This window comes from Myxine glutinosa, chromosome 6 (genome assembly GCF_964187855.1).
Source record: "Myxine glutinosa chromosome 6, kmMyxGlut1.1, whole genome shotgun sequence".
Taxonomy (NCBI): Eukaryota; Metazoa; Chordata; class Myxini; order Myxiniformes; family Myxinidae; genus Myxine; species Myxine glutinosa.
This window is the reverse complement of record NC_136266.1, coordinates 78,821,429-78,847,149: the sequence shown is the minus strand read 5'-3', so window position 1 is coordinate 78,847,149 and position 25,721 is coordinate 78,821,429. Positions and strand designations below refer to the sequence as shown.

The window sequence follows — 25,721 nt, the reverse complement described above, 5'->3', positions numbered from 1 at the left end:
TTTCGAGCTGGGTGGTTTCAAAGATGGCGTCCATCCGGGCACTAAGCTACCGTTCTCAGATGTCCATCACACCTTTTCTGACACTTGAGACATTGGTCTAATGGAAAATCATAATGAGAATTACTCCCCCCGCCGGAGCATTACTTTTGGTCTGGCTCAAGGACTATTTGAGTGTGTGGGGTGCGGGGATTATGAAAATAATATGCAAATAATAAAATTTTTGTAAAGGCACAAAAATTGTAATTCTGAATCAAACTGGTTTTTCAAGAGTTTGTCAGGCATTACATTTTTTCATGTTGAGATCACACCCCATAGGACAGTATATAAGTGTGACCATGCCATCAATCAGTGCGTTTCCATTACCAAGTGTATAATGGCGACAATGAAGAAGCATTCCCTGTACGTCTTTCTCCTCTCCACCTGTCTCTCCGCTGCAATAGGTAAGAATTGCCAAATTAGATAATAACGAATGGAAAGAAGTTTTGTAACATTGCTAAACCATTTATAGTTCAAATTATTATCTATATAGTTACAACTATTGTACTATTTTCCTGATTAATACACCAATGTATCCTGAATAAATATGCGTTGACATCTTGATCTTGATAAAAAATGGTTAAAAAGACTGACGGAGGTCTTTTACAACTTGGTCTATTTATTATGATCCCTCTGTGATAATGGAGTCTCTTGAGGAACTTGCATCACTTTCGTCTGTCTTTGGCCCACTGACTGAAAACCTGTGATGGACTGGGAGGAAAAAGCGTCCCAGGACCTAATTTCGGGCTGCAGGCAATTATTTAATTCATTATGCTTTCCACAGGGTTTTTATGCCTCTGTTGACGAAGTCGCAGGAGGCATTATGTTTTCAGGTTGTCCGGCCGTGATAGGTTTTTGTTGCCGCGATAACTTGAGAACGGCTAAAGGGATCTTAGACAAACTTGGTGCAGGTATGTACAATGTTGTAAAGATTAAGTGATTCGATTTTGGGGTCAAGAGGTCAAAGGTCAGATAAAATGGGATAACTTGAGAACAGCTGAATGGATTTAAATCAAACGTAGTACAAGAATTATAATGATGTAATAATGTGGGCAAAAGCATATCGGTCGACGTCGTGTGATGTCGAAGAGTGTTGTTCTAGTTCAAGGCTAATTCAATGTACATATGTCAGCTATAATAATTCACTGTATGTTCTGAGTATCATGAGTTGCAATACCAAAATAAAAATGTGAATTATTGAGCAGGGTTAACCTCGAGGGATTGATAATTTTTTTTAATTTGCTTGCGATAAACTTTGGATGTGACATATTATGGGCCAGTGAGGCAGGACCTTCGGGGCTGCCGAATATGGGAGTTAATGTCAACTGAGAGCGCAAATAAGCGTTTTAACATACAAATCGGAGGTAATAAAAATATTTGAATATGAGGACCGCAGAGAGAGTGTGTGACACACACACACACACACACACACACACACACACACACACACACATATATATATATATACATACATACACACACACACACACACACACACACACACACACACATATATATATACACACACACACACACAAACACATACACATACACATACACACACATATACATACACACACACACACACACATATATACACACACACATACATACACACACATCTACACACACACACACACACACACACGCACACACACACACACACACACACACACACACACACACACACACACACACACACACACACACGCACACACATACACATACACACACATACACATACACATACACATATTCTACGCATAAGGGAGAACACTATTGAAAATTGGGTCGCCACGTCAAAATCCAAGATGGCCGCCGAGCGTCTTCCACTTTGTCAACTCGCATCACTTCACCGACGGGGGACCTAGGCGTAACGCTTGTTTTGATAAAAAATAACCCCTGTACGGGATTAATTTTGGCCAAAAACCCAATTTTTGAAATCTTAGCCTTTTCACTGTTTTTTCTGCCTAAATCTATAAATCTATGTCACAGAAGATAAAATAATCTCAGACTCAGAATCTGTCTGAACTTTTCCACCCCCACGACGTTTTGTACTAAAATACAGCTCAACATCTGAATAAGAGTCATCTTCAGAGCCATCGATGTCTTCAGTCACTTGTGGCCATCAAATCCTCTATAACGTGCGACGCAGTAAGCTTTCGTACATTACGAGACGCCATGTTTTTGTCCCCCGTCGCACCGCGGAGCGAAAGGTCGACTATGGTCTTCCCCTCCGTCCGTGTGTCCGTCCGTCCGTGCGTGCGCTCGTGCGGGCGTGCGTGCATGCATGCGTAAGCGAAAGACCGCATTCGAATTTGGTGTGTGGGTGCAACCCACGTCAAAATCCAAGATGGCCGCCGCCATGTATGTCTGATGCCATGTATGTCTGAACCTTGTGAGCTGAATATCTTGAAAAATAAGCGAAGTACCAACTTCTAATTTGGTGTGTGGGTGTATCTCGGCATAAGGAAGAACGCTATTGAAAATTGGGTCGCCACGTCAAAATCCAAGATGTCCGCCGCCATGTATGTCTGAACCTTGTGAGATGAATATCTTGAAAAATAAGCGAAGTACCAACTTCTAATTTGGTGTGTGGGTGTATCTCGGCATAAGGAAGAACGCTATTGAAAATTGGGTCGCCACGTCAAAATCCAAGATGGCCGCCGCCATGTATGTCTGAACCTTGTTTTGTTAAATTAAACGTTATGTTATATGTTAAATACAACAAAACAACAACATGCATTTTAAGGCCATTTTCCCTGCAAGAGCGGGGGTTAAATTAAGTTAAAAAGAAGCCCGAAACAAGTGTGTGTCCACCCTCAGGAGAGCCAGGAAACAATATCTCTCCATTCTCAAGACCGAACTCTCTTATCTGTCTCCCTCTTCCAAATCCTGGTGGCATCTGGTCAAATCTGTTTCTGGTGTTTGTTCCCCCTCCATCCCCTCAAACGGCGACACGGCTGACTCTGCACGTGAAAAAGCTGAATGCCTCAACTCTGTGTTTGCCTCTAAATCTTGTGTCCCAAACCCATCCCTCTCTGTACCCACCGTACCCAGTCGTACCCAGCTGTTCCTGGACTCTGTGTCCTTTCCTCCTGACAAGGTGGAAAAGTTTCTGTCAACCCTCGACTCTGATTATGCAACTGGTCCTGACGGCATCAGCCCACGGGTCCTAAAATCCTGTTCTTCCGCTCTTTCACTCCCTCTCTCTGTTCTCTTCACCCTCTCTTTTGCTCAAGGTCATCTGCCATCTGCTTGGAAATCAGCCAACATCACCGCTTGGCACAAAAAAGGTGCAAAAACAGATCCTAGCAACTACAGACCAATCAGCCTTCTCCCAATTATCAGCAAAGTCATGGAATCCATCATTGCTTCAGATATGAAATCTTTCCTCTTCTCCAATGGCTTGATCTCTGACCATCAATTTGGTTTCAGATCTGGTCACTCTACTCTGGACATGCTGCTTCTTCTTTCTCAACAATGGATGGAGGTCCTCAACGCCAAACAGGAAGTTAGAGCTGTCTCCCTTGACATTGCACGTGCCTTCGATACGGTCTGGCACCCCGCTCTGCTCACCAAACTCTCCTCCTTTGGTATCCATGGAAATCTCCATGCATGGCTAGCGGACTTCCTCTCTAGTCGTAGTCAACGTGTGGCCCTGAATGGGTTTCTCTCATCTCCTCTTCCTGTTCAGGCTGGAGTTCCCCAAGGCAGTGTTCTGGGTCCTGTGCTTTTTCTGGTCTTCATCAATGATCTCTCTGACTCTCTTGAAAATCCTCTCTATCTCTTTGCTGACGACTCTACTCTCTGTTGCTCCATTCCTCATCCCTCAGATCGGCAGTCTGCAGCCTCCTCACTCTCTGCAGACCTGGACAAAATCACAGACTGGGCAAACAAGTGGAACATGTCTTTCAATCCTGACAAATCTCACACTCTTACGATATCTCTCTGAAAAGACCGACTGGACAACCCTCCCATCCACTTTCTGGATAATCCTCTCCAAGAAGTTCTGTCACTCAAGCTTTTGGGTCTCACTATCTGTCATGATCTTTCCTGGGAAAACCACATTTCAAATCTGGCCTCCAAAGCCAGTCACCGACTGGGCATCCTCCATCGTGCGAAGTCCTTCCTTGGTACACCTGAGCTCCTCACCACTTACAAGGCTTTCATCCGCAGCTCTATGGAATACTGCTCTCCCCTCTGGTCTGGTGCTCCTGCCTCACACCTAGCTCGTCTTCATGCTGTTGAAACCAAAGCGTTCAGAATCATTGGAATCTCCCGTGATTAAGCTAACTTCAAGGGCCTTTCACTCACTCACCGCAGGCAGGTTGGTGGTCTTTCCGTCTTCTACCGACTCCTCTCTGGCCTTGCCCCCCAGCTCTCTCTGGGCTCTGTCCCCCAAATATTCCTACAGGTCGCACAAGATCTGCCTGCAACCCTCTTATGGTTAAACTGCCAAAATCAAGACTTTCTGCTCACCTTCACTCCTTCATTCCTCTTTTCACCTGCCTCTGGAACAAACTCCCTCCCTCTCTTCAATCCCACTCCACCCTCCAGGTCTTTAAAACAGCTGTTCACCACCATCTCTTATCTTCCCCCATCCAAAACCTTGATCTTTTCTACCCCCGCTAATTTCACCCCAAATCCACTTTTTTTAAAGACCAACTTCTGTCCTGGAAGTCCTTGGTGTCCTTGTGTTTTATACTTCTCCCACCCCCCCGCCCCCCCCTTTCCACGCCTCCTCCCCCCAAGCCCTCTCCCTCCCACACATCTCCCTGCTCTCAAATGTTATGTTTGTGTGCTTCCCCTTCTCTCCCCATCTTGTCTTCCGCTCCCTCTTTTTACATATTTTGTTTGTCTGGTTGATTTGTTTGTGAAATAAATGTTAGCTCTTTCACGAGCCTCGATTCAGTATACATTAAAAAAAAACAAAAAAAACCTTGTGAGATGAATATCTTGAAAAATAAGCGAAGTACCAACTTCTAATTTGGTGTGTGGGTGTATCTCAGCATAAGGAAGAACGCTATTGAAAATTGGTTCGCCACGTCAAAATCCAAGATGGCCGCCACCACATATATGTCTGAACCTTGTGAGTGAAATATCTTGAAAAATAAGCGAAGTACGAACGTCTAATCTGGTGTTTGGGTGTATCTCGGCATAAGGAAGAACGCTATTGAAAATTTGGTCGCCACGTCAAAATCCAAGATGGCCGCCTTGCGTCTTCCACCTTGTCAACTCGCATCACTTCACCGACGGGGGACCTAGGCTTAACGCTTGTTTACAAGAAATCTCAGCGCATGTGTACTAAGTTCAGACCGCCAAAACACATGCAGCAGACGATCCAACTGACTTGTGCTGCCGTCTGCACTAAGCCAGAGTAACTATAAACAATCTCCAGGCAGTAGTTCAGTGTATAAATTTAATGCAATGACATACTGACCACTGATGATCTATTTATAGGTATAGTCCATGACGTGTAGTAACGTCATCTGTACACAAAACCTTTTCGCGGGTTGCGGCACTGGACGTCATCCGTACCCAAAGGTACATCCGTACATCTGTAAATTTTCCTACCCCTAAAGATGTTACTACTCCTTGTCTGGCTACTACCCATTGACCTGCCTGGCTATGTAAGAGGTACCAGGAGCCAAGCTCCCTCCAGTATGGCTGTCTGGGTCACAGTAGCACACAAGCTTCCCCACGACGATCAAATTGGTGGTGACAGTCAGGGAAGAAATAATAATAAACCCATTTTAATTTTGAGTAGTTTCCTGCCTATTGCCTCTCACGCATTGCCCTGCCAAGTGATTGGGGGGTACGGCATCATTTGGAGCAATCATTTGGGGGCTTTTAAATGGTAGAGAACAGTTAAAATGATTTTATATATTTTTAATGGTGGAGAAAGTTAGTGTGAATTTGGTAAGCTTGACAACCTTCTGGAGTAGCCAAAGCTCCTGGCATGATGGGTGACGTTAGACTTTATGCATCAGATTTCCTTGCGTAAAGGCTTGAGTCATTCCATTTGATGAAGAAAGAAGGCTTGTTTACAGTGCCTTAAGGGCAGGGCACAGATAAACTACTTCTTCATAAACCCTTCGGACGATGTTTACCTTTACGTTTTGAATGAAGCACTCCCTGACCCTCATTGATGAACTTCCGACAGTTTGACAAAGATCTGTTTGGCCATTTCTGAGAAAATGCTGATACACACACATCTCTTCTATTTGTAGATTATTCAAATAATAAATATTTTGGAAGGTTAAATGTTCTACAACATACAGTCACGTGAAAAAGTAAGTACACCCCATGTAAAGTTTTGACTTTTTCAACATATTTCAACGTACAGCTATTTGATCTTCATTTCAACAATATTGATAGATAAAGGTGATATAATATATCAAATATCATGAAACATTTACATTTTGTAGTCCATTGTATAATTTAAATAAACATAAATGCAAATTTCGCATGTGGAAAAAGTAAGTACACCGTTGGCTCTAATAGGTGGTATTGCCCCCTTTGGCAGAAACAACCTCAGGTATGCGTTTCATTTAACTGTCTACCAGTCTCTGACATCGACTGGGAGACATTTTTGCCCACTCCTCCATGCAGAATTCTTTCAGCTGTGCGATTTTTGAGGGGTTTCTTGCATGCACAGCTCGTTTCAAATCCCCCCACAACATCTCGATGGGATTTACATCTGGGCTTTGACTTGGCCATTCCAGAACCCTCCATTTCTTTTTTTGAGGGGTTTCTTGCATGCACAGCTCGTTTCAAATCCCCCCACAACATCTCGATGGGATTTAGATCCGGGCTTTGACTTGGCCGTTCCAGAACCCTCCATTTCTTTCTTTTCAGCCATTCCTTGGTGGATTTACTGGTATGTTTAGGGTCATTGTCATGTCGCAAGGTCCACCTTCGGTTGAGCTTCAACTCTCTGACAGATGGCATCACATTATCCTCAAGCACCCTCTAGTACAATGAAGAATTCATAGTGGATTATATGATGGTGAGCTGCCCAGGCCCTGATGCATCAAAGCTGCCGCAAACCATAATATTTCCACCACCATGCTTTACAGTTGGTATCAGGTTCTTGTGGTCAAATGCTGTCTTTGGTTTTCGCCAAACATGTCTTCTGGTACTGTGGCCAAATAGTTCTACCTTTGACTCATCTGTCCAGAGCACATTGTTCCAGAAGTGCTGGTCTTTGCCTAGGTGTTCATTGGCAAACTTTAGTCTTGTCCTGATGTTCTTTCTGGACAGCAAAGGTTTCCGCCTGGCACACCTCCCATGTAGATCAAATTTGTGCAGCCTCTTTCTAATGGTAGACTCCTGCACTTTGACATCAACAGTGGAAAGAGCTACCTGTAGGTCCTGTGATGACATTCTGGGGTTCTGAGAGACTTCTTTCAGCATCTTACGGTCTGCTCTCGGGCTGAACTTGCTGGGGCGGCCTGTCCTGAACAAGTTGGCAGTTGTTTGGAATCTTCTCCACTTATAGATGATCTTCCGGACAGTCGAATCATTGATTTCAAATTGTTTGGAGATCTTTTTAAATCCCTTCCCAGACTCGTAGGCATCTATAAACTTCTTTCTGAAGGCCTCAGAGCTCTTTTGATCTAGGCATGGTGACGCCGCACACTTCAACAACAAAGAGCAAACCAAACTAAATGTCTGAGGTTTAAATAAGATCGGTTCCTCCAAGATCCGATGTTCTAATCATTTGCACCTGAGCTGGTGCACCTGATTCTAATTTTAGGTATTTGAAGAAGTGATAAATGTAGGGGTGTACTTACTTTTTCCACTTGCGAAATTTGCATTTATGTTTATATTATACAATGGACTACAAAATGTAAATGTTTCATGATATTTGTTATGTCATATCACCTTTATCTATCAATGTTGGTGAATAGAAGATCAAATAGCTGTATGTTGAAAAAGTCAAAACTTTACATGAGGTGTACTTACTTTTTCACGTGACTGCACATTTAATCTCACCACAAATGTATTATTTGCATTAAAATGGTGATTCTGAGTCGAACTGGTTTATCAATAGATTATCCTGCATTACATTTTTACATGTTGAGATCACACCCCATAGGACAGTATATAAATGTGACCATTACATCAATCAGTGTGCCTCCATTACCAAGTGTGTAATGGCGACAATGAAGAAGCAATCCCTGTTCGTCTTTCTCCTCTCCACCTGTCTCTCCGCTTCAGCGGGTAAGAATCTTGATAAAAATGGTTAAAAATACTGACGGAGGTCTTTTAGAACTTGCTCTATTTATTATGATCCTTCTGTATTTATGGAGTCTCTTGACGAAATTGCATCAATTTCGTCTGTCTTTGGCCCACTGACTGATATAATGAGAACCATCCAGGTGGTGTCTAACTCCCTCAGCTTCTTTTCCACCGTATGCCGTCAGGTCTCTCTTGGTCGTCCGACCCTCCTTCAATCTTAAGGATTCCCATAGAAATGTTGTTCCAATGGATTGCTGCTTTCCCAGATTGCCTTCCTTGCTTGGAATATTATTGGAAGCCCTCAAACCCACCCAGGCGCAGCCAAACGAGCCTTACAGACAATTTCTGCAATAATTTATTTCTCCCTCGACAGATAGATAAGGAACGAGAAATAAAGAGCAAAAGAGAGAAAATAATAGAAAAAGTAAGAAATAGAATGAACAAAGAGAAAGGTGAAAAAGTAGAAAGAAACGTGAAATGAACAAAGAACAAAGATGTGGGGAAGAACCCGGAGATACAGATTTCTGTAGTTACACCCCAGGCTCAGATGCAGCATCAGGTACAAGCTACCAAAGGTCCATCATTGGGGAAACACAGTCTACATAACATCAGAATATGGTACAAACATAATCAACCGGAAAACGAAATACTGCGCTGGTATCATCAGAAGGAACCCAAGTAAGAAAAGAGCAAAGATAGTCATCAGGCCGGAGGGACAGAGAGGGGATTTGGATTTCAGCTGTTACTCCTCTACCCTCTAACGCATCCAGCCAGGTGCAGCCAAATGAGCCTTACAAAAAAAATTCTGCAAGAATTCACTTCGCCTTAGAGAGAGAGAGAGAGAGAGAGAGAGAGAGAGAGAGAGAGAGAGAGAGAGAGAGAGAGAGACAGAGAGAGACTTGACTTTTATGTGCTTTTATTATAAAAGTATCAAAACACACATGAAAGAACACCGCAAAATTTTTACAAGAAAAAGAAAGTTGTACAAGCAAAAAGAATGTATATACATGTATATATGGACATTGAGCGTAGGTATAATTTACAAAAACAAACTCAACACCTCATCTGTAAAACAATCGTCGCTCACACTGCCGAAACTTATCCGGGCCGACACTATTCCTTTGAAGCAAAACATCACATTTTCATCTCTGCCACTCAATTTGATCTTTCTAGTTTTATATATTGCGAGTTTAGCAATTCCGCACAGAAAATTCAAGAAAGGGACCGCTGTCTTGTTCTTGGTGCTCCTTTCAATGCCATACACAAAAATTGCAACAGAAAAAACAAACTGAAATTTATAAAAGAGCTGTTGGAGGAAACAAAAAAGGGGTACCAATCTCTTACATTTCACAAAAGCATGGGTCACATTTTCAGCCTCTTCACAAAAAGGACAAACATTCAGTACAGAAGGATCAAACTTATTAAGTAAGTATTTGGTGACCAGGGCGTGATGAACTAGTCTCCAATTTAAGTCTCCGGTTCGACCTAAGGTTGGAGACCTATACATCTCTTTCCACACTGGAGATAGGAACGACTTAGCCGGAATGATCTCATCCCACCGATTTTTTAAAGGTTTTGTGAAACCCGGTATAAGCACCTCTTGGCATATCCCATAAATAACTTTTTTTTTTCATCACATGGAACACACCGCAACCATCTGACTTTGAGAAGACACCCTGTTGTTTTTTTGAGGTGACTTGGAGCTCGGGGAAATAGAGACGAGAGTCCACCACTTCATCTGCCCCAGTCCACCCGATATTTAATTCCCTGAAAGTTTTAATCACAACTCTCAAAACTTTGTCCACCATTCTGGATGACCGAACCCCCACTTCTGATGTGAGAGAACCGGTGGATAACCATCCATTTAGGGAAGGCTTCATCAGGTCCCGAACTTTGTTTATTCCATTACGGGTGAAGCAATGCATAAATGACCTGGAGGTTGAAATTTCAGGGAATAAAGGATTCAGAACCAATGGCTCATGCATATATTTTTTTGCATCGTAGGACACCTCTAATCGTTGTATTCCAAGGACTTGCCAGGCATTCAGAAGGCTCTGATGAAACTCGGGGAGCAGAGTCGTGTTGACATGCTGCAGGTCCATGAGGAAGAGCTCTCGGTCATACTTCAACCCATCTGCTTCCTGCAGCCAAGCGTTTGTGAGAGGCCGCCACGGGACACACTCACCATACAATAAACGCTTTATCGTCCCCATGCGGAAAGCCATTATCCGACTCGGAACATGTATCAAGCTTTGGCCACCTGCATTTCGGGGTCTGCACACCGTGTCTGGTCCAAGCCAATGGTGGCCTCCCCAGAAAAACTGAGTTAGAACCCTCTGAATGCCTGTGACCAAGTATCTCGGAGGTTGGAGGGGGATAACTTTATGCCAAATAAAAGGAACCACCAGGTTATTTATTATTGTCACCCTTGCCTTAAGCGATAGAAGGTGGTGCAACCGTTTCCATCTAGCCAGTTTCTGCTTAATTCTTTCCAAGAAACCCTCCCAATTTTTTTGTTCATATGCTTGGACTCCAAGAAATAACCCTAAATATTTAAACCCCTCTTTGTTCCATTGCATTCCTCCTGGTAACACAGGCAGAGCTGAGGAAGGTGGACTGGGGCCCACCCATAAGGCAACACTTTTGTTCCAATTTACTTTTGCCGTGGAGGCGAGCTCAAACTGGGACAGACATCGAAAGACCTCACCCACATCATTTTGGCTGGAAACAGCAACACAAATGTCATCCGCATAAGCTGAAGTAACCATTTTGTGGTTTTTTGTTAAGGAGACTCCTTCCACTGAGTTTCGGAGCAAAGCTAGTAGAGGTTCGACCGAGAGACTGTATAGCATTCCTGAAAGCGGGCAGCCCTGACGGATGCCTCGCTGAAAGGGAAAAGGGCAACATAAGCTGTTGTTTACCTTCAACAGACAGGATGCATTTTCATACAACAACTTAACATAGGAAACAAAATTTTGTCCAAAACCAGCTCTCTGTAGTACAGCAAACAAAAAAGAATGGTCAACACTGTCAAAAGCTTTTTCTTGATCTAAAAGAACCAAACCAAAACCATGAGATGTAGTATGACCGAGACTGATCAAGTCTCTCACCAAAAAAATGTTATCGTAAATAGAACGCTCAGGAACACAAAAAGACTGATCAATATCAATCAAAAGGGGGATGACTTCCTTTAGACGTATCGCGAGCGCCTTCGACAGTATTTTATAGTCCGTATTTAGGAGTGACACAGGCCGCCAATTTGTGGCGTCTTGCAAGTTCCCTTTTTTTGGAAGGAGACACAAAACTGACCTCCGGCAACTTAGTGGCAATTCTCCTTGTTCAAGGCTATCATGAAAAATGTCAAGTAGAGTAGGGCCTAGAATGTCCCAAAAGGCCTTGTAAAATTCAACTGGGAGGCCGTCAAGTCCAGGGGCTTTCCCATCTTGAATTCCTTTAAGAGCAACAGTAAGTTCTCCGAGAGAGATGCCAGGCTCCAGTTGTTGTCGCTGGTCTTCAGACAGAGATGGGAGCAGTTCAAACATCTCGTTTCTGTTTTCCTGGTTCACAGTTCTCGAGGCAAACAGCTTTGAATAAAAGTTTCGTAATTCATCTTTGATGTCACTTTGAGAAGACAGAAGCGCACCGGCAGAAGAGCGCAAAGCGTGAATTTGTTGAGGGGTCTTGGCTGTCTTTTCCAGGTTGAAAAATTATTTGTTTGGTTTGTCAAGTTGGATATTGTCCATTCGCAGTCGGACGAAAGCACCAGATGCACGCTCTCTCACCATTTCAGCCAGTAGTGTTCTTTTCTCTGACAACTGCTGGACATTTTCATTGGACATTCCAGATTTCTGCTCACAATAAAGTATATCGTTTTTTAAGGCAGTTATCACACCGAGTGTGTTACAGGTATTATAACGACAGTATTGCTGGCAAAAACACTTCATTTGGGATTTTGTGCAATCCCACCATTGCCTTAAATTTAGGTAGGAAAACTTTTGCATTTCACATTCCTTCCATACCATTCTGAATGCTTCTTTGAAATGCTCACTTTGTAAAAGTTTGACATTGAAAGTCCAATATGCACTTCTACACACGTGATGAGGTAGGCCACATACAACAACAACCATGTGATGATCAGAAAAACCAGATGGCCTTATATATGAATTCTTGACAAGATTTACCTTATCATGGTTAACATAAATTCTATCTAAACGAGCCATTGTCAAAAGATTTCTTGCGGCACAAACCCACGTGTACTGCCGGATATTAAGGTTCTGTGCCCGCCACACATCCACAAGTTGAAATTTTTTAATGAGCTGTGCCAAAGGCCTTGCACTCGGTGGATGAGGCTCAGGAGTGTTTCTATCAAGTTGTGGGTTGAGGGTACAGTTGTAGTCTCCCCCCAAGCAAACCAACATGGACAGGTCAATAGTGCTTAAAAAACCTGCTAACTTGTGAAGAAAAGCACTTCTTGCAGAGTTCGCACTAGGGCAGTATACATTAGTCGTGCAAATCTTTTGGTTACCGCTGACAAACTCCACAGATAATAAATGGCCCTTGTAAATTTCTCTACATCTGATCTCCAACGGCTGGAGTCTAGGATGTAAGACTACTGCAACACCAGCCTTGGCATCAACAAAAGCACTGGAGAAAAAGTGACAACCTTTAAAGATTTTACGCCACTCAACCTCAGAAGACTGATTTGCATGCGTCTCTTGTAACATCAGCACATCAATTTTTTCATTCTGAAACATTTGAAACACCTGGAGGCGACGCACACAACTGCGACCACCGTTGATGTTTAAGGATGCTACTTTTATCTCCACTCTGTTAACTATTCATAAAGTTCCTTGCCCGCTCGAGTTACACATTTTCTTAGCCTCTGGAATTGAGGTTCTGACATGTTAACCTGATAAGGTTCACGAATCATGTTCTTTGCAGTCAAAATAAAATCATGCAGATTCGGAAAGTAGTCTTTGATTTTTACATGTCTTTTCCTGAACGTTTCTTCAAGGAACTTAATAACATTTTCTTGAGAAACCATGGTGATGGTATTGTCATCACACGCCTCGCTCTCTTGAGCACCTGAAGCACTAAAGAGTGGAGTAGAAGAGGTTTCATCAGAATCAAGTGCTTCATCTTGATCTGCATCTTTTCCTCCTATTTGCTGAACACTTAGTTTTGGAAACAGCAATTCTACAGGGTCAAGGACCTCCGCACTCTTTGCAGACCCTTCCAAATTTACCATATCCTCTGTGGCTATAGGTATGTCCCCCTCCTCATCATCCCTTTCATTTTTATCTGTCAGGGAAAGGTTAACGTTATCCTCACAGTCGCAAGGGCTTTCCCCTTTATCTATTTTTTCCTCACTAGCAGATCCAGCTGCTAACTCGTCTGAGCGAGTTTGGTAATCAGGACAAGGACTTACCACATCCTGAGAGGATCGACTATTTTCCGGGTCATACTCAATCTCAGCAAGTGGTGCCAGCGAATCTTCCTCATGTACACACACTTCCTGTACCATCTCCATTACCGCCAAGGAGTTTCCGGTGTAGGCCTCACCCTGGAGGTCCTGCGAACCTGACACGATCTGAATCTTATTTTGTTTTTCTTCGGAATCACCGGATTCATCACTTTAACGCTTCTGACCTTTTTTCCTGATGTCCACTACGGATACTTCCATGGTATCGTCCGCACTGTCATGTACCGTGGACGAAATGAGGGATGGTTCAACCACTTTTATTCCCACCTTAAGTGGAGGGGCAGGGTTAGTCACCTCACGTTCTAAGTCTATCACTCCCTCCCCCATCCCCCCGGTCGGGGGGGACGGGTCAGGCGCTTCACTCACCGCAGTCGGTGCGGTGGGTGGATTGACCACTCGATCCGCCTCCTCCCCTTCATGGTGCGGTGAAGAGGAGTCGCTCCTCACCAATCCTCCGCGTTCCTGCGGTTTAGCCGCATTGGGACAGTCACTCCTCACATGCCCGTAAGCCCCACACTCGAAACACGTCATAGCCTCCGCGGAGGCATACATTTTGTATTCAAAGCCGTTGATTTTCACACTCAACACGACATTGAGCGTTTTTACATTTGCAGGCAGTATCATGTACACCACTCTCTTAAAGGACATGACATGTTTGAATCGATCGCAAACATTTCGCATCGGCACCATCGAGATCCTCGATACGACCTTACCGAACTTGTTTAATTGTTCACGTAACTCCTCATTTCTAATAAATGGCGGGATATTACTGATGTTAATCTTTACCGTCGGGGCTTGTAAAGCGAACACAGAGAGGAACGTGTTTGGTTCAATGAACAAGCCTTGTTCGACTACACTCGCTACCATGTGCTCCTCGGACAAAAAAACGACAAATTTCTTATTCATACGAGAGGCAGCGCGAATACTCTGTGCACCAACGATGTTTCCAATGGCGGAAAGCACATCGTTAATTTCCACCTCGTTGGGAGGAACACAAGCTAGCCCGTGTTTACGAGTTAGCGATTCGTACGTATCAATGCGGAAACGTTCGCCCGCCATTCTAACTCGACCAACTAAAAGATCAAATTCCTCCCCCCCCCCCCCCCCCCCTTGTCCGGACCGGACAAGAGGGTATCAAACCTAAATAACCGAACTAAAGTAAATAATAAACGTGCATTATAAGCACACAAAGGTCTTACAAAGCGCCGTCGAAAGCCAGTAGGCCGCACCCAAAACGGGCCCGCTCTCAATCCTCTCTCTCTCGAAGACAAAGGTGTAGAACGGATGTAAACAAAATGCCAAAGTACACAGGATAGGAAGGAGAGGGAGGGGGGGGGCAGGGGAGGGCAGGAGAGAAGGAAAACTCGCAAAGAACTCACTGCACCACAGAGCAGTTGCTCACAGCCGCCATGACGCCACGCCCAACACACGAACGGCCAGCAGGGGGCGCGAGAGAGGGAGAGAGAGAGAGAGAGAGAGAGAGAGAGACTGTTTCTTCCTTTTATTACAAGAGTACAAAAAATCAGTAATGTTCAGTCATAAGGAAACAAAACACAATAAAAATGGTCTCAAGGAAAAATTATTATCAAATCATCATCATCAAGTGTGCATATGACATCATTAAAAACCCACTTTTCTTTAAAACATGTTAAATTCTTGTTCATTTTAAAAAACCGGTATTCTAGCTTTAGTCTTGCATTTACAAGAGCCTTAAGGGTGAGCAGCACATCAGATGACGAGTCAGAAGCGTTTCCCATTTTTTTCTTCCTGGATTTATAAATTGCAAACTTGGCCTGGCCAATTAAAAAATTCATTAAAACCACATTTCTAAGGGAAGACGGTCCTAAAACACCATAAATAAAAACATTGTGATTGAAGAGGGAACCAAGCTTCACAAAACGTTCCTGAAGGAATGTAAAAAGAGGTTGCAATCGTTCACACTCAAGGTATATATGCGGTAGGGTTTCAATGGATGCACAGAAAGGGCATAGATTAGAGTTAGCAGTAGAAAACCGGTTCAGTAAAACATTATAAGGTAAAATCCAGTGTACAAGTTTCCATTGAATATCTCCAACATACTTTGGAGTAGGCAAGAGATAAAAACTTCGCCAATTGGGGCAATTGGGTGGTATTGGGGGTAAAACATCCCGCCATCGAAGCCTCGGGTGCTCAGAAAATGTTTTTGCGTATAAAATTTTAACGTACGCGTTGTACAAAGTTTTCTTTGGAAAGGCGGGAAGGGATAATGTAGTATCATCAGGGCTGTTCAGGCCAGGGGACAGATTAAGTGGCGGGCTGAAGACTAGGAGTTTGGGGAAGTCACCCGCTGTTTCCTCGGGGGAAGGGCCAAGTTCCTCGCAGGTATTACGATACGTTGTGGATATCCCTTGAAGGAACCGAGAGATGATCCTGACAGATTTTATTCCGGTTTTTTGTGCCACAGCGGCAGCACTCAGCCGGCAGCTCCCAGACTCTGTCATGAGGTCTTTCACTCGTAGCAGCTTGGCATCAATAAAGCGTTGAACGAGTCCCCTATTATTCAAGCTGTTTTCCAGGAAGGGGTTGTAGCATAGGGGCTCATTCAACAACATTTCCATGTTGTATGTTGCCATTTCACGGGAAAAGGACAGGGCTTGCCAGGCGTTCATCACCCCTTGGTAAAAGGTGGGCAGCAAGGATGAATCGATTTGATGAGGGTTCATCAAGAAAAGTTCTCGGTCGTAACCCAGTTTGCATGTAAGCTGTAATATGCAGTTAGCCAGAGGCCTCCAGAGTAGGGCTTCATCTCCATATACAAGTTGGCGCACGATATGAAGCCGGAAGACCATAATCCGGCTGCGGATATCAATAAGACCTTGGCCACCTTCAGTGAGTGGTAAGTATGCCACGGGGGGTTGGAGCCAGTGTTTCCCGCTCCAGAAAAAGTCGACAATGCTCTTTTGCAGTGTAATAAGAAGGCTCCCGGGCGGTTGTAGGCATATCATCTTATGCCATAGCATAGAGGCGACAAGATTGTTAATGACGAGAGTTCTTCCGCGGTACGAAAGTTGAAAAAGAAGTCCTTTCCAGCGGGCCAGTTTTGCCATTACCTTGTCTGGTAATCCCACCCAGTTCTGCTGCTCAAAGGTGTTGTTTCCGAGGAAAATACCGAGGTATTTAATGCCACTTTTCTGCCAGTTCACTCCTCCTGGTAGGACAATTGGCGGGCAATCCCCAGGTCCTATCCAAAGGGCTTCACTCTTCTTCCAGTTTACCTGGCCTGAACAAGCCTGACAATATGTTTTTAGTGCCTGAGCCACCGCAGTGACGTCAGCACTATTTTTTATATAAATACAGACATCATCTGCATAGGCAGAGACTTTTAGCGGTGTGGTAAGAATTGATCCAGTGAAGCCAGAAATGTGCGTACGTAACTGGAGCAGAAGAGGTTCGATGGCAAGAGAGTATAAAAGTCCAGATAGCGGGCAACCTTGCCGTACTCCCCGTTGTACAGCAATGGGGCTACACAATACTTGATTAATTTTAAGAACACTGGATATATTACAATACAAAAGTTTAACGTACGAGATAAAAATAGGTCCAAACCCAAAATTCTCTAAAACTCTAAAAAGGTACATGTGGTCAATACAGTCAAAGGCTTTTCCTTGGTCAATAAAAAACAGACCAACATTCATATTAAAATTGTTACAAAACCGAATGGTATCACGGATAAGAAAGATATTATTAAAAATAGTACGTCCAGGAATACAAAAGGATTGATGTTCTCCTATTAGTACATTCATAAAAGGTTTCATTCGATTAGACAAGGCTTTGGCTAAAATTTTATAATCCGTACATAAAACAGAAATAGGACGCCAGTTCTCTATAAGTTGAGTGTCCGCTTTCTTAGGAATTAAGGTGGTGACTGCTCTCCGGCAACTCCACGGCAGTTGTCCATCCTCTAAACATTCATTCAATACCCGCAGTAGGTGAGGTCCAATGGTGTCCCAAAAAACCTGGAAAAATTCACTTGTCAGCCCATCCAGTCCAGGGGCTTTATCAGGTCCCAAGGCCTTCAAGGCAGCGGTGAGCTCAGGTAACCTAAGAGGATCCTCCAACTGCTGCTTCTGATCCTCCGCCAATGTTGGAAGGTTAGAAACAAGTTCCGATATTGCATCCTGGTTAATGTCATGCCGCATAAACCGTTGTTTAAAATGTTTCCGGGCACATTCCCTGATTCTGCCATCTTCATAAAGGAGTTCCCCATCATGGAGCAAGCGTGTAATCATTGACGAAGAGGCCCCCCTTTTAAGGCTGAAGAAGAATTTGGTTGGAGCATCAAGGTCGTGTATGTACCTCATCTTCAGGCGCAATAAAGCATTTTGTGCTCGCCTTTCGGATATGGAATTCAGTAAGGCCGTTTTTCCATGGATTTGTTGCCTCATTCCCTGGTAGCTCACACTTGCGGTTCCCTGAAGCTGTTCCTGTAATTCCAGGATTTCATCTTAAAGTAAGGTTGTGGTTTTTCTTTCCTCTTGAACACCATATGCACGATATTGTTGGCAGAACAGTCTGATGTGCGTTTTGGCATTATCCCACCATTGTCTGAGGTTTGAGAAATTCCCTTGGGAGGCAACCAGAATATTCCAAATTTCCGGAAAAATGTCCTTAAAGGTACTATCATCAAGTAAGTTGTTATTAAATTTCCAAAAAGCACTCTTGTGTTTCGGGCAGGGGGCAGAAATTTTGAGAAATGTTGCGCTGTGGTCCGAGAATCCTGATGGGCAAATTTTGGATGACAGAACGAGGCGTTCAAGTGGAGGATTAATATAAAACTTGTCCAAGCGAGCAAGTACAATATTACCCTGAATGCATCGACACCATGTGTATTGCCTGATTGATGGGTGCTGTACCCACCATATATCTGTCAAATTCATTTGTTTTAAAAATTTGGTGAGAGGGATTGTGGAGGCAGGATGGGGCTCTGCACTGTTCCTGTCTAGTTGGGGTTGGAGGGTGCAGTTAAAATCTCCACCAATACAGACATGATTGTCTTGGTTTTTTAGGGCGTTTTGACTGTCGAGGGACGTTAGGTGTGTCCCAAGGTCATTAAAAAAAACTCGCCGAGCTACAGGCGTACTTGGGGCATAGATATTAAAAATAGTATAGAATTTTCCATAGTAGTGGAATTCTAGGGATGCTAGGGATCCCTTGTGTATTTCGTCGAATTTAAGCGATGAAGGCGAAAAGGAGGGGCTAAGAATTATTGCGACACCGCCTTTGCGGGAGTCACCGTTACTAAAGAAGGACAGGCCGGGGAAGAGCCTACACCGCTCTGCGACACAGCAGTCGTTGGCATGGGTCTCTTGTAAGAGGGCAATGTCAACTTTCTTCTGTAATAAAAAATCTCTTACTTGAACTTTACGGACAGAGCTACATCCTCCGTTAATATTCAGGCTACAAATGGAAAAACTCATTACAGCTATAAGGAGGAGTGACCACCACTCAATTTTTTGATAGCAGTTCATTCTTAGCTTTTTGCGACCACTTCTTTAAACGGTGACGTTGGGAGGAATTGAAATTAAAAACGTGGGGCCGTTTTACCATCAGTTTAGCGGAATGTATAAAATCAGGTAGCTCCGGAAAAAAGGTTTCTATTACAACATTCCTTTTTCGGAATGTGTCCTTAAGAAACCTTTTTATCTCGGAGGGAGGGATTGGAGGGATTTCTTCTTCCTTAAGGCTACCACATTCACTAACAGAGTCATCTATATCAGATGGCTCAGATGGTGTGTCACACTGGTTTTCATCATTTATCTCCTCACCGTCATCACATCCCTCCACGTTATCGGATGGGGCATAGTCCATAGAGGGGGGGGACGGGGAGGGAGAGAAATGAGCCATCTTCAGGGGAGGGGGGGGAGGGGGGGTACTAATTTTTGTGGTTCAACCATATCAGTTTCTAGGTCAGTAGACAAGGGCGAGGATTCATCCACATCTATGTCCTCCAATACCGAGAAACGATTTTCTGTGGCGAGGGACAAATCTAGGCCAGAGAGGAGGGGCTGTCGGTTTTCAGTTGTAGGTTTTTTAAAGAGATGACCGTTTTCATCTGTTGTTTGCAGATGTCTTTTTCCTTTTGGGCAGACTAATTGAAACTCGTCCTGGTTAGTGGGAAGAGATTGCAAGGGTTTGGGGGGAGGGGGGGGGAGGGAGGACGTGATCATCGGGAGGGGGATCCCATCGGCTACCACGGCGGGAGAGGTAGGATCAGTTATAGCAGGCAACAAGCTGTGATTGGACGATGTCGCCTGGGGGGTGAGATCTATAGTTAACAGGAGATGGCTGCAATTAGATCCTTCAGTAGAGGGAGGGGCCCCTGTTTCAAGGGGAGGGGAGGGGGGTACGGCGGGGGGGTTTGGATTGGTGGTAAGAGGGCTTGGGTCGGTGGTGGACAGATTGGGATCAGTGGTGGTAAGGCTTGGGTCGATGGTGGGAAGGTTCGGGTCGGTGGTGGGAGGGCTTGGTTCGGCGGCGGGAGGGCTTGGTTCGGTGGTGGGAAGGTTTGGTTCGGTGGTGGGAAGGCTTGGGTCGGTGGTGGGAGGGCTTGGGTCAGTGGTGGAAGGGTTTGGACCGGTGGTGGGAAGGTGGGGGGGTTGCTTATTCCCGGTTCGGAGGGGAGGTTGCACTTGTGGAGAATTCTCTTTTCGGGGGCAGTCATGCTTAACATGCCCAAATTGTCCGCAGCCAAAACATTTTAGAACGTTGGTGGACACGTACACTGTATATTCGTTCTGTTGATGTTTTAATTTTATTATAAGGTTTAAATCCTTCTGGGAATTTTTTAAAATCATAAACACTTGCCGCCGGAATGAAACCACGTGCCTTAAATCGTTGTTTCGTGACCCGAAGGGAATCATGGAGATACGAGACACGATGGTACCGTATCGGGACAACTCTTTAATTAGTACATCGTCGGATACAAATGGGGGGCAATTTGATATCACGACTTTTATCGCTGGGCTATCTAGTGGGGAAATCATTACAAATAAATCTGGATCGATTGTCAAACCCTGTTCGACAATTTGTGGGACACAATCCACGTCGGACAAAAAAATAACGATCCGCTTGTTCATCCGCGAAGCGGCAACAACCTTGTCGATCCCGACAACACGACCGGTTGCGAGGACAACGTCCTCGACACTAACCTCACGTTCCGGAGGTACACAAAAGAACCCGTGCTTACGGGTCAGGCTCTGAAAGGCCGTAAATCGAGATAGTGCAGCTGCCATGCTGGAACAGCTGCACTTACAACCCCTCCCCAACTCGGGGAGGGTGAATATATAATACAATCTTCCCTACCCGAACTCTGGGAATGGGAAGCAATCAGACCTCTCCGATTTCCCTAACTTCGGAAAAGGGAGGCAACAAAACAAACTGAAGGAAGGATAAACGAAAGGAAAAAAAGGAAATAGAGGTTTAAGATGAAGGAGCAAACACCGATCGGGCGACGCCCAAAAACGGCGAACCCTTACCAGCGATCACCCTGTGCTCTCCGGCTCTCTCTCCCGTCTCAACGTATATGGGAATCACCAGGAAGACTCCACGAACAGGTACAAGGACACAGAGGGGGGAAAACGGGGGGGGGGGGGGGAATGGAGCAACAACACAGAGCACTCACAGGCCTCCACAAGCAGACGCCATGACAGTACAACCAGCATGCAAACGACCAGCAGGGGGCGCGAGAGAGAGAGAGAGAGAGAGAGAGACAGACAGACAGACAGACAGACAGACAGACAGACAGAGACAGAGACAGACATATATAAAGAGTAAAATATATAAAATAAAATAAAAAGCAAGAATTAGAATTAATAAAGAGAAACGTGAAAAAAGTACAGAAAGAAGTGTGAAAAGAAAAAAGATGTCGGGAAGAACAAAGATGTTTTTCTTTCTACTACGGTTTCGAAAACAACATTAATTTGCTTTGGCAGACTCGATGTATTGAATACAAATGTGATGAAAATCTGACATCAGTTGTGCAATGGGTTGACCGAGATGTACGTACACTCGCCTCTAATTAAGCTGTTTAATCCAGGTTTGAATCTCGACTCACCTATAAACGATGATGCTGGTGTTTCAAGGACTGGGTGATTTATCAATGTGTCGTCCCACAGATGGACGTCAAAAAGGCGTCCCATCTGCCGGTATTTGTTGGTGGACATCAAAAATCCCATGGTGTCCATTGTGAAGAACAGGCGAGCTAGCGCCGACACCATGACCAAAATACAAATTCCTGCACTAACTAGCAGAGGGCACTGCATCAGCGGCACAGCCGCGCCCTCCGCCGATGATCCTAGTACCCCTCAACCATGCACTTCAGAAGATATGCAGAAGAACAAGAATTTGTGCCATATGCACCAGAAGTAACATCCCTTCCATATCAGAAAAGTTTGAGAAATGTCGGCTGGGTGGAATCAGAAGTACATCAGGAAAAAACATAGGGGCGATACCCCTGGTGCTCACCTGGTAGAATAAACAGTATACTGCACTGACTAAAGGTATTTTAAACCAATTTCAATGGTTGCTAGTAGACAGGGCAGCATGCAGAATCATACTAACATAATCATAAGACTTTAAACAAACAAACAAAAAAATACCTATTTGGGGGGGGGGGGCAACCTCCTCCCTTCCCCAACCCAGTATACTTCTTCAGACACCAATTTTCTAATGCCTTCAAGAAACATTGGTACATCATGGGTGATGAAGGTTGTGGTGAAGTTTCATCGAAATAATGTGTGTAGTTTCAGAGAAGAAAGCAAATACGTGTTTTGATGGGGTCAAACCTGGACCCACCTTGACCCCCCATAAACCCTCTAGACTTCGATTTTCTTTGTGCCGTGGAAACTTCGGTAAATCACGGGTGATGAAGGTTGTGGTAAAGTTTCATTGAAATAGTGTGTGTAGTTTCAGAAGAAAAAGCAAATTCCTATTTTAGGGGGTTAAACCTGGATCCACCTTGACCCTGGTAAACCCCCTTAGACCCCGATTTTTTTTTAATACTGTGAACAAACTTCAGTCACAACACAACAAATATAATTTGTGCCAAGTTTGGTCGTAATCCCATCAGCAGTTTCGGAGAAGAAGAAGATGTATGTATATATATTGTTACTGTCGCGGTTAAGATGTTATTTTTGACCGAGCGGTTGGTATGACCGTGACCTAACAGTTCCCCCGATTCTTCCCCAACTCACCCGATTCACCCCAAACTTTGGCCGTATCGCACCGCAGCTGCCCAATCTGGAAAACTCTAAAACGACCGAATGCAAAGAGGAAAAGGAATAAGACAAGAAGACGTACAGAAGAGTAATGGGCTTTATTATTTACACATATAATCAAGAAGGAGCAGTCACGATTATGTACAGGGACACGAGACGCAGGTGACAGTGAATTCCTTATACAAGCTTAATTTCCTACCCAGGACAGAACAAACAAGACGACTCACACGGGGAATTGCAGAGTGGATTGGCTGGAAGGAGGTGTGTGGCTGGAGGGGGAGGACAGCACAGAGCTGGCTGGAGCTTGATCCCGCACGGGACGTCGGGCTGGACCTCGACGGCCGCTGATGCCACCAATCCTGTCGTGTGCGCGGGATCACGGGTCGGATCACGGGTCGGATCACGGGTCGGATCACGGGCCGGATCACGGTCAGAGCCGACGCGCTGGTGGGGGGTCTGGCGTGACGGGTTCTCTCCTCTCTCTTTTGTTTGTCCAACCACTCTTTCTCCAATGCAACCATTCAATGCAACCACTGAACGCAACCACTGAACGCAACCACTGAACGCAACCACTGACCACCCCTGACGACCAACTCAGCTCTTGTCATGGACCTCTCTACGCGCTCTTGCTCTGACGACCCAGCTCTTTCCTTTGTACTCGTCTCTCCTCTGTAAAAGCTCATCTGCCTTGGACCTCCTCTCGTCTCAACGGCTTGGGCTCCCTTTCGTCTGCCGGTAAAAGCTCCTCTCTTTTGGACACGCCCTGCCTTGGGTTATATAGGCCCCGCCCCTCAACCTTTGCGAACCTCCCCGATCGCTCTTCCTCCGCCCTCTCTAGCCAAACCCCTGTCTCATGGTTGGTCGAGTGGGGCTGGCTCACTCCTCCCCTCTATGATGAGGTGGAGACACGCCTTTCTTCTCCGACCCTGCCTCGTGGTCAATGGCGGTAATTGGAGCGGAGGTAGTTTCTAATCGACGAAAAGGGGGAATGGAGGTTTTGGGAATGGGAATGAAGGGAATCTATCTCTTTCACTTGGTGCAATGGAGTACTTCTATTAATGGGAGACACAGCCTTACCCTAAAACACAGAATAAGATATAACTATTGAACAGGGGTATTCTATGATTGGCTGTGGTGTGGATGCTTTATGGACTAATTATGGGATGCCCTTTGATCTTTACACAGCTCCAGAGGCAGGAGGCGCAGAATAACCAATAATAATAATTCACACAATCAAAAAAATATACAGTCCTCATATCCGCAACACTGCACCCTCCTCCTCTTTGGCACGACTCGGGCCTACAACTTTTATTTAGTGTGACACGTAGGTGTAGTTCCCTCTACTTTTAAACTGACCCTGAGTGCGACAGTTTTTTAAAACATAAATAAATGTGTCCCGCTGCTCCATTGCACCCTGCCTAACAGACTTATGCCCACAGTTAACCGAATTGCGGAATGGTCTTCAAACTACACACTGACGGTGGGGAGCATTATTTACAATGACGCTATTTTTATTTACAAGACTAACCCAGGACCTGTGATTGTTCTTTCTGGGGGGGAGACTGTCTGCTCTGCATCAATGCACCATGAAAGCACCCAAAAACGCACCAATACACCCCCAAGCACCAATCGGTGCAGTCACCACAGTTCATCAATGTTCAATAATAAAAATAACCAAACAACCCCTAACCCTGCAGGTGATCTCTTGCTCTTCGGCTCCCTCTGCTGGCTATTATCATTTCTTCCAGTTGTTGTCATTCCTTTGCTTTGCTTACTGGCAGCCTATTTGTATTAAAACTTGCACCAATGTGTCCATTTTATTTTTCTTTATTTATTGCCCACAGGGCCGACTACGTGGGGTTCACCTGTGGGGCATCGGTGCCCTGTGGCCAAGGTCCGCCAGCAAGATTTCGGGCCCTCATGGCCGGTTCCAGCAGAGGGGCCATGCCCCAACCCATGGGGTCCATAAGTGGTGCTCGGCCACAGACATGTGGTCCATAATGTGGTGCATCGATGCAGACAGCTGGTTCTGAGAGTTCCGGGCGCACAATGGCCGACTCACGCACGCTCCCCTCGGTGCCCAATGGCGCACAGGTCATGTGGGAGACAAAAGGGGGACAAGAGAAATGAGCGAGGGGTAAGGTCACAAGGGTACACGTCAATAAGGCAATGCAAGGCGAAATGCGTACGGAGAGCGAAGTGAGAAAGCTCGTCCCTACCGTATGTCACCCCCCTGTCACCTACACTACCCTTGCCCTTACCCCATATGTACAAAATCTACACATTTACAAATTCGTCGCTAATGTCTCGTCTCCCCATATTTCTCCAATACCAAATTCGTCACCACAATCCCTCTAACCAAAATTTGCCCCATCACCCAATTCATCATCAATCCTCATAAGGAGGAAGTGATGGAACACAAGCACAATGTCACACCCACGTCATGATGCGTCTCACAATCCAAAACATTTGCATCAAAAATAATTAAACATGGCATGGTGTGGAGTACCTGTCACCTCAGGTGAGTGGATGCAGATGGTGCGAGGAGATCCTTCTTCCTAACTATCCTCTAAATGACATTAACACATTTTACACTACCCGGGGTCTCTCCCTGCCAATCCATTGGCCACTTACACTATGGGTTCTAAAAACCAATTCCCATTGACCAAACTGTGGTGCTTCTCAATTTGGGGTCTCACTCC

At 44.8% G+C, this 25,721-nt stretch overlaps 1 protein-coding gene across 1 annotated transcript in view; it reads left to right on the top strand.

Moving 5' to 3' along the window:
* Positions 1 to 349: 349 nt before the first annotated feature.
* LOC144892624 (scavenger receptor cysteine-rich domain-containing protein DMBT1-like) overlaps positions 350 to 25,721 on the top strand; it is a 698,155-nt gene continuing 672,783 nt past the window's right edge. The window contains exon 1 of the mRNA XM_078780037.1: positions 350 to 440. Within this exon, the coding sequence (XP_078636163.1) occupies positions 374 to 440 (67 nt within the window). The 5' untranslated portion in view covers positions 350 to 373. The remainder of the gene's footprint in view (positions 441 to 25,721) is intronic.